The sequence below is a fragment of the Pseudophryne corroboree genome, chromosome 3, assembly GCF_028390025.1.
Source record: "Pseudophryne corroboree isolate aPseCor3 chromosome 3, aPseCor3.hap2, whole genome shotgun sequence".
Taxonomy (NCBI): domain Eukaryota; kingdom Metazoa; phylum Chordata; class Amphibia; order Anura; family Myobatrachidae; genus Pseudophryne; species Pseudophryne corroboree.
In genome coordinates, this window is record NC_086446.1 from 475,731,797 (window position 1) to 475,748,403 (window position 16,607).

General features: G+C 44.3%; 1 protein-coding gene and 2 pseudogenes across 4 annotated transcripts in view; 1 reads left to right on the forward strand and 2 right to left on the reverse strand.

Annotated features, from left to right (window-relative positions):
• Positions 1 to 4,140: 4,140 nt before the first annotated feature.
• Positions 4,141 to 16,607, reverse strand: part of NOL11 (nucleolar protein 11) — a 164,144-nt gene continuing 151,677 nt past the window's right edge. For all 4 annotated transcript variants that reach the window (XM_063960821.1, XM_063960822.1, XM_063960824.1 and 1 more), the window contains exons 17-18: positions 6,418 to 6,525; positions 4,141 to 4,422 (exon numbers count right to left, since the gene is read on the reverse strand). In XM_063960821.1, the coding sequence (XP_063816891.1) occupies positions 4,306 to 4,422; positions 6,418 to 6,525 (225 nt within the window). In that variant the 3' untranslated portion in view covers positions 4,141 to 4,305. The remainder of the gene's footprint in view (positions 4,423 to 6,417; positions 6,526 to 16,607) is intronic.
• Positions 11,600 to 11,718, reverse strand: LOC134895111 (5S ribosomal RNA; annotated as a pseudogene).
• LOC134895142 (5S ribosomal RNA) lies at positions 11,857 to 11,975 on the forward strand (annotated as a pseudogene).

The window sequence follows — 16,607 nt, forward strand, 5'->3', positions numbered from 1 at the left end:
ACTTTGGGCCTAAAATTAGGGTCCATAAAGGTCCAAATTTCGGCCTTATCCATTTTCTTTCAAAAGGAATTGGCTTCTCTTCCTGAAGTACAGACATTCGTGAAGGGGTTGCGGCATATTCAGCCTCCTTTTGTACCTCCGGTGGCGCCGTGGGATCTTAACGTGGTATTAAGTTTCCTCAAGTCACCTTGGTTTGAACCACTCACAACAGTGGAGTTGAAATATCTCACTTGGAAAGTGGTCATGTTGTTTGCCTTGGCTTCTGCGAGGCGTGTTTCGGAATTAGCGGCTTTGTCACATAAAAGCCCCTATCTGGTTTTCCACGTGGATAGGGCAGAATTGGGGACTCGTCCTCAATTTCTGCCTAAAGTGGTCTCTTCTTTTCATATGAATCAACCTATTGTCGTGCCTGTGGCTACACGGGACTTGGAGGATTCCGAGTCCCTTGATGTGGTCAGGGCTTTGAAGATTTATGTGGCCAGAACAGCGAGGGTTAGGAAAACTGAAGCGCTGTTTGTTCTGTATGCAGCCAACAAAGTTGGCGCGCCTGCTTCAAAGCAGACTATAGCTCGCTGGATCTGTAACACGATTCAGCAGGCGCATTCTACGGCAGGATTGCCATTGCCTAAATCGGTTAAGGCCCATTCCACTAGGAAGGTGGGCTCGTCTTGGGCGGCTGCCCGAGGGGTCTAGGCATTACAGTGGTGCCGAGCAGCTACTTGGTCAGGGTCAAACACATCTGCAAAGTTCTATAAATTTGATACCCTGGGTGAGGAGGACCTCCTGTTTGCTCAAGCGGTGCTGCAGAGTCATCCGCACTCTCCCGCCCGTTTGGGAGCTTTGGTATAATCCCCATGGTCCTTACGGAGTCCCAGCATCCTCTAGGACGTTAGAGAAAATAAGATTTGACACTTACCGGTAAATCTATTTCTCGTAGTCCGTAGAGGATGCTGGGCGCCCGTCCCAAGTGCGGACTTCTTCTGCAAGACTTGTATATAGTTATTGCTTACATAAGGGTTATGTTATAGTTTCATCGGTTTAGACCGAGACTATGTTGTTTGTTCATACTATTAACTGGATAGTTATCACAAGTTATACGGTGTGATTGGTGTGGCTGGTATGAATCTTGCCCTGGGATTCCCAAAAATCCTTTCCTCGTACTGTCCATCTCCTCTGGGCACAGTTTCTCTAACTGGGGTCTGGAGGAGGGGCATAGAGGGAGGAGCCAGTGCACACCCAGAGTCCAAAGTCTTTCTTAAAGTGCCCATGCCTCCAGCGGAGCCCGTCTAATCCCCATGGTCCTTACGGAGTCCCAGCTTCCTCTACGGACTACAAGAAATAGATTTACCGGTAAGTGTAAAATCTTATTTAAAAAAAATATGTTTTGAGTAGCCAGGCCGCATCAAGGTGTCTAGTTCTGGTGGTCCCTAATGCTACAAAATAATAGCACCCACTCTGGGTCATAATTGCATATTGTTATGCTACACGATAATCGCACATACAGGAATAGATCTAAATTGAGAGTCAACTCATCTAAAGATGCCCCAAGATCAAATGGCACTACTAGGACCAGCATATCCTCCAAATGCTATTATTACATTGCGTTGGGGACCACCTGAAACAGAAGTCTTGATGCAGCCTGGTGGCTTAATCTTAAATTTCATATGCAACCAAGATCACGGTTTCTCTTTTATGGAGTATTCAAATCTCACTGCTGATACTTTGTGTGTTGGGGAATAGTTTCCTTTTTTTCTAGTTACAAATGAAGTGTAAGGCATGGTATACCAGACAAATCATCTTCTAGCATGGTATCTTTTACTTTACTCACATGCTCTATAAACTTCAACAATATGTAGGCACCTGATAATACATTGCCAAGTTTTTGTAATTGGATGATTTAGTACAGGTCAACCCTCAGACGACCTACTATACTTCCAGCCCAAAATAAAAATTGTGATTAAATTTATTCAATTATATATTTTTCCCCCTTTAAGTATATTGACTTTTGTATGAAAAGCTGTCAAGATCTCACACAAAACTCAAATGGAGGATTAAACATTTAGGAAAGCAGAAGTCACAATTAACAGACTTATATCTTCATCATGTAACTCACATACTAAATTATAAAGTTCCATCACTATTGTATGTTAGTAATAGAACAGGGTAGTCCTGTGTACATTTTGGAGCAGTACCACTTCTCAACATACTGCAGAGACTATAAACATCCACAGTGTAATAACGGAAGTTTGGTAGTGTTCAGATAAAGATGCTAGTAGTATGGTCACAACATTGAGGAAGAACGAGCAAGAATGTCTCTTCCACAAAACAGGAGCTTTAACTATAGGGAGCGGAAAAATAATAACCCACAGTTCTTACATGGCAAACATTATGTGACAAGGTTCAGCAATGCGTTAAAATTAGCACTCAAATAACTAAGTGCAGTTTGTAAGGACCGCTCATGTAACCTTTACTACAGTGCATCCAGAAAGTATTCACAGCACTTCATTTTTTCCACATTTTATGTTACAGCCTTATTCCAAAAGGGAATACATTTATTTTTTCCCTCAAAATTCGACACATAATACCCCATAATGACAACGTGAAAAAAAGTTTGAGATTTTTGCAAATTTATTAAAAACAAAAAACTAAGAAATCAAATGTACAGAAGTAGTCACAGCCTTTGCTCAGTACTTTGTTGATGCCCCTTCGGCAGCAATTACAACCTCAAGTATTTTTGAATATGATGCCCCGAGCTTGGCACACCTATCTTTGGGCAGTTTCGCCCATTCCTCTTTGCAGAACCTCTCAGGCTCCATCAGGTTGGTGCACAGCCATTTTCAGATCTCTCCAGAGACGTTCAATCCGATTCAAGTCTGGGCCAGTCAAGGACATTCACAGTTGTCCTGAAGCCACTCCTTTGATATCTTGGCTGTGTGCTTAGGGTGTTGTCCTGCTGAAAGATGAACCGTCGCCCCAGTCTGAGGTCAAGAGCGCTCTGGAGCAGGTTTTCATCAGGAATGTCTCTGTACATTGTTACATTCATCTTTCCTTCTATCCTGACTAGTCTCCCAGTTCCTGCCACTGAAAAACATCCCCACAGCATGATGCTGCCACCACCATGCTTCACTGTAGGGATGGTATTGGCCTGATGACTAGCAGTGCCTGGTTTCCTCCAAAAATCACACCTGGCATTCACGCCAACGAGTTCAATCTTTGTCTCATATGACCAGAGAATTTTGTTTCTCATGGTCTGAGTCTCCTTCAGGTGCATTTTGGCAAATTCCAGACAGGCTGAAATGTGTTTTTTTTTACTAAGGAGCGGCTTCCGTCTGGCCAATCTGCCATACAGGCCTGATTGGTGTATTGCTGCAGAGATGGTTGTCCTTCTGGAAGGTTCTCCTCTCTCCACATGGGAATACTGTAGCTCTAGACCAGGCCTGGCCAACCTGTGGCTCTCCAGATGTTGTGAAACTACACATCCCAGCATGCCCTGCCACAGTTTTAGCATTCCCTAATAGCAAAGCTGTGGCAAAGCATGATGGGACTTGTAGTTTTAAAACAGCTGGAGAGCCAAAGGTTGGCCAGGCCTGCTCTAGACAATTCCTTTGACTTCTTGCTTGGTTTGTGCTCAGACATGCACTGTCAAGTGTGGGACATTATACTGTATATACAGGTGTGTGCCTTTCCAAATTATGTCCAATCAACTGTATTTACCACAGGTGGACTCCAATTAAGCTGTAGGAACATCTCAAAGATTTTCAGTGGAAACAAGATACACCTGAGCTCAATTTTCAGCTTCATGGCAAAGGATGTGAATCCTTATGTACATGTGATTTCTTAGTTTTTTATTTTTAACAAATTTGCAAAAATCTCAAAAACAATTTTTCATTGTCATTATGGGGTATTGTGTGCAGAATTTTGAGGGGAAAAAAATAAATTTATTTCATTTTGGAATAAGGCTGTATGTAACATAACAAAATGTCGAGAAAGTGAGGCGTTGTGAATACTTTACGGATGCCCTGCAGATACATTATTTTACCTTCCTGGTTTTCCATCAAAACCTTTATACAAGCCCTTAGTCACCTCATGCAACAATTATCTTCCAAATAAAAACCACACACACACACAAAGCACAGCACATAAATTAAGAAATTAGATTTTTTTTTTTTTAACCATTACAAAGATTTGTCAATACATTGTACATTCCCCTAATCTGATAACTTTACAGGAGGCCGGTGATGTTTTCCAAATGTCAAAAAAAGAACTGTTGGAAAAAAAATACAAAACATAGCAATGTCCATTAAATTAATATAGTTCCAGAACTTCGATGGAGTATCTGCCAATGCTTTTTGAAGGCCTTTGTAATCTCTGTAATTCTGATAAACTTCCTTCAATCTTGTTGAGCTCAGAGTAAAACTTCATCTGGGAGAAAAACAACAGTGAGCAGGACCCTGTGACATCAGTACAGTACAGGCAAGGGTACACTAATTCACTTAAGTACTATTACCTTGTGTATTTTAAATATAAACTTAATCTATTCCTTTCTCATGTTCAGGGTAGTGTCACATAAGTGATTATGCTATGAAAACACTGCGAACCACAGATTCCCAACGTGTGACTGGAAACAGGCTGAGCACACGCAAATACAGGCTATGCAGAGTCATAAGCATCTCCTCTACACTTACTGCTGAGAGGACGTAACTTGGTGTTTGCAAATAAACTAGGTTTAGAAAGAATGCATCAATTAAATAGCAAGCTATGCAGAGTTGTGCATGTACGCAATTCTGCCTATTTTCAGATGTAGTTATTGCACCAGGGGATAAGGCTGTGGCAAGTGAAATAAAGTTTACATACAGGGGTGGATCAGCCAGAGATGCACTAAATCCTATGTATGCTATATTTGAGCAATAACGCCCATTTAGCATTCAACTCTGCATAGTAGAAAAATAAAATAAAGGTATTAATAAATAGGTTAAAAACTAAATGCAGGATGCCAATTCAAGCAGTTATCATTCAAAACCAATTAATGTTATGGGAAGACAGGGAGAAACACAAAGTGCTTAATCAGAGTAGTGAAAGGACATATGCCTCAATTGGAGTTTTTTTGGTAATTAAATATTGTAAGGTTTCTCTGAATAAATGTAGAAATCGAGTAATGTCACTTAGGAATGATACACGTCTTCCTCTCCCCCACTTCTTCCTGCCACCAGTCCCTGTCCCCCACTTCTTCCTGACACATCTCGCTCTGTCCCATACTTTCTGCCACCTGTCTCACTCTTCCCCCTACTTTCTGCCACCTCCTGTCTCTTCATTCCTTGTTTTATCTCTGCTTCCACCCTTCTTCAAAGATTATATAACAGAACATATGACAAGTCAAGACCGGTGGGTACACACTAGAGCGACAGGGATTCGCTCCGACGTCAGAACGAATCCCCTTCAGCCTAAGATTGTGTGTACACACTGGGGCGATGCGAATATTCCGTCCTTCATTAGCATATTACAGGAAGCTAGCGACAATGCTTGGTTTTATGTGCAGCACATAGAACAAAGCATCCATCGCTAGCGGCCGCGCGCAATCATGCATATACACTGAGCGATGTAGGCAAAATGTTGTTACGATATGGCATCTCGTGCCGACATCACTCTAGTGTGTACCCAGCTTAAGAACAGTACTGCAAGGTGACTTCAGATTTTCAGATAACCGATATTACAAGATTCATTCACCTAGATCCACTCCAGCTTTCTCTCCAAAGGACTACAAATGTGGCAACAGTTACTCAGCTCCAAGTAGCTGCTCTGAACTTCTGTGTGCAGTTAATGGTGGGACAGTTTGTTCCATATTGTGAAGTATTACTTTTATATACTTGGTCCACTGCAGTACTACATTTTACTTCTACTTTATCTACTAATATACTCTGACTAATATTTTTACTATTTTTAGATGTAAGCATATCAGTTTTAATCTGAATAGTATACGTTCAGTGGCTTATGTGATTATATTAGGTACAACCACCTTCACTGTCTTGTCAAACTCACAAAAGCTTGCATTTATATTTTTTATAGTTTATGTAATGGTCTATAGAGCTGTTAAATATAAATACATTTGTTAGCCCTAAAACAGTAGAATCTATTCAAACTATAATCTTGAGCAGGCATGCCCAAACTCAGTCCTCAAGGCGCACTGGCAGTCCAAGTTTTAAACCATGCTTAAGCACAATTGACTTAATTAGTACCTCAGTTATTTTGATTTAACTATCTGTGCTTAAGCCTGGATATCACTAATACCTGGACTGTTAGTGTCCCTTGAGGACTGAGGTTGGGAATGTTTGCTCTTGAGAATTGTTTGACTGGTGACAAATCTTGTGCATGCAACACTAGGACTGCACATGGCTCCTGGGTCGTCTTATCAATACATACCTGTGTTCTAACAAATTTTTGAAGGGTACGAAGCAGTGGTTTCGCTTTTGGCAACATAACTAACACAGTGAAATTGGCATCCAGCAGGAGATTCATCCAATCTAATATCTGAAACAAGAAGGTAAAAAATAAAAAAAAATAAACTAAGAGCTGTGAATTGAGGCTTCGTTTTCTCTAGAATCACAGTTCAGATCAAGACACATCTGCACCACTATAAAATTAGCATGTCTATGAGATCCACTGATCTCTATGTCACCGACTATTGTCCAAATGGAAACTAAATGTTATTAGCGATGTCAAGGAGAACAGTATGTCACAACTTGCTGTCTCCTCTGAGCTACTTATATTACATTACATTACATTTTTCTGCTGTCTTTGTAACCTGTAATGTAGCCAGATAAACTGCTTGCGTGGGCAATCTCTTGAAAAAAAAACAAACAAACAAACAAAAGGAATTTAATACCTACCAGTAATTCCTTTTCTCGTACTCTTGTAATGCATACTAAGGAATAGTATATTACCAGGGGGTATAGATCGGGTCCACTGGAGCCTAGCACTTTAAGAAATTAATATGGTGTGCTGGCTCCTCCCCACTATGCCCCTCCTAGCAGACTCAGTCTAGGAAACTGTGCCTGAGGAGATGGACATACTTTGAGAGAAGGATATAACACAAAGCGGGGAGGTAAAGAACACACACACAAACAATAAGGTAGCAGAGCTAACCAGAACAGAGAAAAGCAACTCTAACAATAGAAGGACAGCAATGCTAGCCAAACATGGAACAGGGAAGCAACAGCAAACACATCCAATAACACTTACAACCAGGTAAGACGGAAACGAGGCACTGAGGCGGGCGCCCAGTATCCACTACGGACTACGAGAAAAGGAATTACTAGTAGGTATTAAAATTCCGATTTTCTCTAACGTCCTAGTGGATACTGGGGTCTTGTACTTTAGTACCATGGGGAAGTCCCAAAGCTCCCAGAACGGGTGGGAGTGTGCTGAGACCCCCTGCAAAACCGCCTGACCAAACTGAAGGTCATCCTTGGCCAAGTTGTCGAACCTGGAGAACTTAAACGTGTTCACACCAGACCAAGTTGCTGAATTGCTGAACGGCACAACTGTAAGGCCGAGACACCCCGGGCAGCCGCCCAGGAAGAACCCACTGCCCTTGTGGAATGGGCCTAAACTGAACTCGGCAGCGGCAGAGCAGCCAAAGTATAGGCTTGTTGGATAGATAATTTGAGCCAACGAGCAATGGACTGCTTGGAGGCAGGACGACCAATTTTTGTAGCAACATAGAGGACGAAAAGCGAGTCAGACATCCTGTGACGAGCCGTCCTTTTGATGTAAATCTTCAAAGCCCTCACAACATCCAGGGACTCTGGAGCAACTGAAGTGTCTGATAAGACCGGAACCACAATTGGTTGATTGATATGAAAAGCAGCCACTACTTTCGGTAAAAACTGTGCACGAGTTCTGAGCTCCACCCTAGTCTCATGAAATACCAAGTATGGGCTCTTGCAAGACAAAGCCCTCAATTCTGACACTCGCCTAGCCGAAGCCAAGGCCAGTAACATAACAGTCTTCCATGTCAAGTATTTAAAGTCCACCTTATGTAAGGGTTCAAACCAATCCAACTGGAGAAAGGTCAACACCACATTGAGGTCCCACAGAGCAGTGGGAGTGACAAAAGGTGGCTGAATGTGCAACACCCCCTTAAGAAAGGTCTGTACTTCAGGAAGTACTGCCAGTTGTTTCTGAAAGAAGATGGAGAGAGACGAAATCTGAACCTTGATGGAGCCTAAATGCAGGCCCTTTATCCACTCATGCTTGCAGGAACAGTAGAAACCGGCCTAGACGAAATTCTACAGGAGAACATTTTCAACCCTCACACCAAGAAACATATTTCTTCCAAATACGGTGGTAATGTTTGGAGGTAACTACCTTGCGGGACCGAACCATCGTGGAAACCACCTTGGAGGGAAGCCCCTTCCTGGTTAAAATTTCCCTCTCAACCTCCAAGCCGTCAAACGTATTCGCATTAAGTCTGGATAGATGAATGGTCCTTGTTAAAGAAGGTCCTAGAGAAATGGCAGAGGCCAGGGTTCCTCCAACGACAGGGTCAGGAGGTCCACATACCAGGGCAGACGAGGCCAATCTGGGGCGGTGAGAATTGCCTGAACCCTTTCCTTTTTAAGTCTTTTGAGAACTCTTGGAATTAGCGGGATAGGAGGAAAGAGGTAAACTAACTGGTAAGGCCATGGTGTCGTCAGAGCATCTACCGAAACCGCTTGCGGGTCCCTCATTCTGGAGCAGTAACAACAGAGCTTCGTGTTGAGACGAGAAGCCATTAGGTCTATCTGTGGACAACCCCACCGGTGAACAAGTTGTTGAAACACCTGACAGTGGAGGCCCTATTCCCCCATATGGAGGTCTGCTTCCCAGTTGTCCACTCCTGGAATCTGAATGGCTGAGATGGCCCTTGCGTTGACTTCCATCCAGGGGAGTATTCTTGACACTACTCACATTGCGGCCCTGCTTCTTGTTCCTCCCTGCCGGTTGATGGACACCACTGCCGTGCCGTTGTCCGATTGCACCTGGATGGCCCGATTCCGAAGTAGGGATGAGGCCTGTATTAGAGCATTGTAAATTGCCCTGACTTCCAGGATGTTGATTGGAAGAGCCGATTCCTGAAAGGACCACGTCCTCTGGAATTGCGCTCCTTGAGTCACAACCCCGCAGGTTGGCATCTGTTGTCAACAGCATCCATGACTGGGTGTTGAAACTCCGACTCTCCACCAGATGGGGAACTTATAGCCACCATAGCAGGGATATCTGTGCTTTCGTGACAGGGTTATATGCTGATGCATGTGAAGGTGATATCCCGACCATTTGTCCAACAAATCCAGTTGAAACGGTCACGCATGGAATCTGCATACTGAACAGACTTACAAGAGGCCACCATCTTGCCCAGTAGGCGGATGCACAGATGAATCGAGGCCACACAAGGTTTCAGCACCGAACGGACCATAGACTGAATAGTCAAGGCCTTGTCCATAGGAAGGTAGACCTTCTGAGACACCGTATCCAGGATCATCCCCAGGAACTGAATTCTCTGAAACGGGTCCAAATGAGATCTCTGGGAATTGAGTATCCAACTGTGATCCATAAGCAAACGAGTAGTCAAGTCGACACTGTGCAGTAGGTGTTCCCTGGACACCGCCTTTATCAGGAGATAGTCTAGGTATGGAATTATTTGGACAGCCCTAATGCGCAGTTGTAGCATTATTTCCGCCATGACCTTTGTGAATACCCTTGGGGCTGTGGAGAGACAGAAGGGTAAAGCCTGAAACTGGAAGTTAGTCCAGAATCACAAATCTGAGGAACGCTTGGTGAGGGGGCCAAATTGGGATATGTAGGTACGAGTCCTTTATATCCAGGAATACCAGAAACTCCCATTCCTCTAGATTCGCTATCACTGCTCTTAGAGATTCCATCTTGAATTTGAACACCCAAAGATATGGGATCACGGATTTGAGGTTCAAGAGCGGTCGTACAGAGCCATCGGCTTCAGAACCACAGAAACTTGAGTAAAACCCTTGTGTGTGCAGCTGAAGAGGCACTGGAACAGCCACTCGCGTAGAAAGCAGCTTTTGCACTGCCCGCTGAATGGAAACCCTTGCTGAGAAGAGGGAGTTCCTGGAATTCCAGCCGGTATCCTTGGGATATGAGGTCCCTCACCAAAGGATTCCGGCAGGACTCTGCCCATATGTGGGCGAACTATTGAAGACGAGCACCTACCTGAAAGTCGCCTTGCTGCTGGGGCCAACCATCACGAGGAGGGCTTTGTGGAAGAGGATCCTGAGGCCTGGTCCGCAGGTCCAGCAGCTGCTGGTTTACGGGACTTACTGCGAGATCCTCTAGCAGCATTGGAGGCACCTCTGGCCTTGCCTCTGAATCTGGCCACCCAAAAGGACTGCAGAGAGGGTCCAGGGTAGGGACGCCTGGCCGGTGGCGGGGCAGACGACAGATATGTAGATTTACCTGCAGTTGCCCGAGATATCCACTTGTTCAGTTCTTCTCCAAACAAGGCATCACCTGTAAAAGGAAGCTTTTCAACCTCTTTTTTAGAATCAGCATCTGCTGACCACTGACGTAGCCACAGGGCTCTACAAGCAGATATTGCCATAGCAGTGGTACGGCCATTAAATGATACTAAGTTCCTTAACAGCCTCACTCACAAAATTTGCAGCATCTTGGATGTGTTGTAGTAATGTAACTATCTCATCTTGAGGTAGTGTAAGTAACCCTTTCAGAATATCATCAGACCATTTCACCATGGCTCTAGAAATCCAGCTGCATACTATGGTACAGTGTTGGGCTACACCTGCTGCAGTATAAATTGATAAGAGTGGATTAAATTTTGCAATCAGCTGGGTCTTTAATTGAAACAGCCCCAGGTACAGGTAAAACGATCTTATGTGACAGCATGGACACAGCGGTATCCACTGTCGGCGGGGTTTCCCAGACCTTCCTATCCTCTGCAGGGAAAGGGAATGAATTTAACACCCGTTTAGGGGTATTAAATTTATTGCGACAAAACAAAGGACGGCCGGGCACTGGTCTAGATTAGATTACAGTTTGTGTGTGAAAGACCAAATGTGGACGATTGTAATTCGTGGAAAGAAAATTTAGATCTTTCAATTATGGTCCCAGTTGGTGGTGCGCCCAGAGATAGGGAGTACAAGTACTAACAGAGGGAGAGAAAAAAAGCTCTTGTGTGGGCGCACTCTTATACAAAGAAGAAGAATTCTTCAATTAAGTGTCAAAGAAATATTTTTAAAACATCTATTATTCAAAATTAAAATAGTTACCTATATATGATCCAAAAATGAAGGTTGTTGACACCTGATTGTCCAACACCCGTTTCTCCTGACCAGTACAGAAATTCTGTATTAATGGGACAGAGGAGAGGTCAAGATTGTGTTTAGTGTGTCTTAAAGGGACCACTTTAATTGGGTCAATACCATACACTTTGCTGGTCACCAGTTAATCCAAATACACACATAATAGGTATATATTGGGTATATTATCAATGCCTGACGCTGAATTTATGTGTAGAGTGAAGGAGAAGGAAAAAAGATTAGTGGTCACCCTTTAAATAAAGGGAATAGTTCCTACTCTACAACACCAGGTATTCCCAGGAAGTCTCCTCTCCAGGTACTGACCCAGCCCAACGCTGTTTGGCTTCCAAGATCGGATAAGATCGGGCATTGGCAGCGTGGTATGATAGTAGAGGAGCTATATACCTATATACGAATGGTAGAAAATATAGATTTTAAGGAAAGAGAAAATATAATATTATACTTTCTCTTTCCTTAAAATCTATATTTTCTACCATTCGTGTATAGGTGCACCCTCATTGGTATATAGCTCCTCTACTATCATACCACGCTGCCAATGCCCGATCTCGTCCGATCTTGGAAGCCAAACAGCGTTGGGCTGGGTCAGTACCTGAAGAGGAGACTTTCTGGGAATACCTGGTGTTGTAGAGTAGGAACTATTCCCTTTATTTAAAGGGTGAACACCAACAGCAGTATCACCACTAATCTTTTTTCCTTCTCCTTCACTCTACACATAAATTCAGCGTCAGGCATTGATAATATACCCAATATATACCTAATATCTGTGTATTTGGATTAACTGGTGACCAGCAAAGTGTATGGTATTGACCCAATTAAAGTGGTCCCTTTAAGACACACCAAACACAATCTTGACCTCTCCTCGGTCCCATTAATACAGAATTTCTGTACTGGTCAGTAGAAACGGGTGTTAGACAATCAGGTGTCTACAAGCTTTCTAATCACTCCCTGTGAAAAACAGACCAGAACATTAACATTTTTTCACAACTTTCTTTATTCACATTTTTGGATCATATATAGGTAACTATTTTAATTTTGAATAATAAACAGATGTTTTAAAAATATTTCTTTGACACATAATTGAAGAATTCTTCTTCTTTGTATAAGAGTGCGCCCACACAAGAGCTTTCTTTCTCTCCCTCTGTTAGTACAGGTTGAGTATCCCTTATCCAAAATGCTTGGGACTAGAGGTATTTTGGATATAGGATTTTTCTGTATTTTGGAATAATTGCATACCATAATGAGATATCATGGTGATGTTACCTATATCTAAGCACAGAATGTATTTATGTTACATATACACCTTATACACACAGCCTTAAGGTAATTTTAGCCAATATTTTTTATAACTTTGTGCATTAAACAAAGTGTGTACATTCACACAATTCATTTAGGTTTCATATACACCTTATACACACAGCCTGAAGGACATTTAATACAATATTTTTAATAACTTTGTGTATAAAACAAAGTTTGTGTACATTGAGCCATCAAAAAACAAAGGTTTCACTATCTCACTCTCACTAAAAAAGGTCCGTATTTCGGAATATTCCGTATTTTGGAATATTTGGATATGGGATACTCAACCTGTATTAAATTTGTTGTCAGGATTTATCCATGCTGCCCTAGCCAGGGAATCTAATTCTTTAGAAACCGGGAAGGTTGCAGAGGACTTTGATTTCACATTAAAATACAATTCCTCTGCCTGTTCTTCCTCCTTATTAGGAATAATAAGAATTTACTTACCGATAATTCTATTTCTCATAGTCCGTAGTGGATGCTGGGGACTCCGTAAGGACCATGGGGAATAGCGGCTCCGCAGGAGACTGGGCACATCTAAAGAAAGCTTTAGGACTATCTGGTGTGCACTGGCTCCTCCCCCTATGACCCTCCTCCAAGCCTCAGTTAGGATACTGTGCCCGGACGAGCGTACACAATAAGGAAGGATTTTGAATCCCGGGTAAGACTCATACCAGCCACACCAACCACACCGTATAACCTGTGATCTGAACCCAGTTAACAGCATGATAACAGAGGAGCCTCTGAAAGATGGCTCACAACAATAATAACCCGATTTTTGTAACAATAACTATGTACAAGTATTGCAGACGATCCGCACTTGGGATGGGCGCCCAGCATCCACTACGGACTATGAGAAATAGAATTATCGGTAAGTAAATTCTTATTTTCTCTAACGTCCTAAGTGGATGCTGGGGACTCCGTAAGGACCATGGGGATTATACCAAAGCTCCCAAACGGGCGGGAGAGTGCGGATGACTCTGCAGCACCAAATGAGAGAACTCCAGGTCCTCCTCAGCCAGTATATCAATTTTGTAGAATTTTACAAACGTATTTGCTCCTGACCAAGTAGCTGCTCGGCAAAGTTGTAAAACCGAGACCCCTCGGGCAGCCGCCCAAGATGAGCCCACCTTCCTTGTGGAGTGGGCATTTACAGATTTTTGGCTGTGGCAGGCCTGCCACAGAATGTGCAAGCTGAATTGTACTACAAATCCAACGAGCAATAGTCTGCTTAGAAGCAGGAGCACCCAGCTTGTTGGGTGCACACAGGATAAACAGCGAGTCAGATTTCCTGACTCCAGCCGTCCTGGAAACATATATTTTCAGGGCACTGACAACGTCTAGCAACTTGGAGGCCTCCAAGTCCCTAGTAGCCGCAGGCACCACCAATAGGTTGGTTCAGGTGAGACGCTGAAACCACCTTGGGGAGAAACTGAGGACGAGTCCTCAATTCCGCCCTGTCCGAATGGAAAAATCAGATAAGGGCTTTTTCAGGATAAAGCCACCAATTCTGACACGCGCCTGGCCCAGGCCAGGGCCAACAGCATGACCACTTTCCATGTGAGATATTTTAACTCCACAGATTTAAGTGGTTCAAACCAATGTGACTTTTGGAACCCAAAACTACATTGAGATCCCAAAGTGCCACTGGAGGCACAAAAGGAGGCTGTATATGCAGTACCCCTTTTACAAACGTCTGAACTTCAGGGACTGAAGCTAGTTCTTTTTGGAAGAAAATTGACAGGGCCGAAATTTGAACCTTAATGGACCCCAATTTCAGGCCCATAGACACTCCTGTTTGCAGGAAATGTAGGAATCGACCCAGTTGAATTTCCTCCGTCGGGCCTTACTGGCCTCGCACCACGCAACATATTTTCGCCAATTGCGGTGATAATGTTTTTGCGGTTACATCCTTCCTGGCTTTGATCAGGATAGAGATGACTTCATCCGGAATGCCTTTTTTCCTTCAGGATCCGGCGTTCAACCGCCATGCCGTCAAACGCAGCCGCGGTAAGTCTTGGAACAGACAGGGTCCTTGCTGGAGCAGGTCCCTTCTTAGAGGTAGAGGCCACGGATCCTCCGTGAGCATCTCTTGAAGTTCCGGTTACCAAGTCCTTCTTGGCCAATCCGGAACCACGAATATAGTGCTTACTCCTCTCCATCTTATCAATCTCAGTACCTTGGGTATGAGAGGCAGAGGAGGGAACACATACCCTGACTGGTACACCCACGGTGTTACCAGAGCGTCTACAGCTTATTGCCTGAGGGTCCCTGGACCTGGCGCAATACCTGTCGAGTTTTTAATCATGTGGAAGACTTCTGGGTGAAGTCCCCACTCTCCCGGGTGGAGGTCGTGCTGAGGAAGTCTGCTTCCCAGTTGTCCACTCCCGGAATGAATACTGCTGACAGTGCTATCACATGATTTTCCGCCCAGCGAAGAATCCTTGCAGCTTCTGCCATTGCCCTCCTGCTTCTTGTGCCACCCTGTCTGTTTACGTGGGTGACTGCCGTGATGTTGTCCGAATGGATCAACACCGGCTGACCTTGAAGCAGAGGTCTTGCTAAGCTTAGAGCATTGTAAATGTCCCTTAGCTTCAGGATATTTATGTGAAGTGATGTCTCCAGGCTTGACCATAAGCCCTGGATATTCCTTCCCTGTGTGACTGCTCCCCAGCCTCGCAGGCTGGCATCCGTGGTCACCAGGACCCAGTCCTGAATGCCTAATCTGCGGCCCTCTAGAAGATGAGCACTCTGCAACCACCACAGGAGGGACACCCTTGTCCTTGGTGACAGGGTTATCCGCTGATGCATCTGAAGATGCGATCCGGATCATTTGTCCAGCAGGTCCCACTGGAAAGTTCTTGCGTGGAATCTGCCGAATGGGATTGCTTCGTAGGAAGCCACCATTTTACCCAGAACCCTTGTGCATTGATGCACTGAGACTTGGCTCGGTTTTAGGAGGTTCCTGACTAGCTCGGATAACTCCCTGGCTTTCTCCTCCGGGAGAAACACCTTTTTCTGGACTGTGTCCAGGATCATCCCTAGGAACAGAAGACACGTCGTCGGAACCAGGTGCGATTTTGGAATATTGAGAATCCAATCGTGCTGCCGCAACACTACCTGAGATAGTGCTACACCGACCTCCAACTGTTCCCTGGATCTTACCCTTATCAGGGAATTGTCCAAGGAAGGGATAACTAAAATTCACTTCCTTCGAAGGAATATCATCATTTCGGCCATTACCTTGGTAAAGACCCGGGGTGCCGTGTACCATCCATACGGCAGCGTCTGAACTGATAGTGACAGTTTTGTACCATAAACCTGAGGTACCCTTGGTGAGAAGGGTAAATTTTGACATGAAGGTAAGCATCCTTGATGTCCCGAGACATCATGTAGTCCCCTTCTTCCAGGTTCGCAATCACTGCTCTGAGTGACTCAATCTTGAATTTGAACCTCTGTACGTAAGGGTTCAAAGATTTTAGATTTAGAATCGGTCTCACCGAGCCGTCCGGCTTCGGTACCACAACAGTGTGGAATAATACCCCGTTCCCTGTTGCAGGAGGGGTATCTTGATTATCACCTGCTGGGAATACAGCTTGTGAATGGCTTCCAAAACTGTCTCCCTGTCAGAAGGAGACATCGGTAAAGCCGACTTTAGGAAACGGCGAGGGGGAGAGGTCTCGAATTCTAATTTGTACCCCTGAGATATCACCTGAAGGATCCAGGGGTCTACTTGCGAGTGAGCCCACTGCGCGCTGAAATTCATTGAGACGGGCCCCCCACCGTGCCTGATTCTGCTTGTAAAGCCCCAGCGTATACTGAGGGCTTGGCAGAGGCGGGAGAGGGTTTCTGTTCCTGGGAACTGGCTGATTTCTGCAGCCTTTTTCCTCTCCCTCTGTCACGGGGCAGAAATGAGGAACCTTTTGCCCGCTTGTCCACGAAAAGACTGCGCCTGATAATACGGCG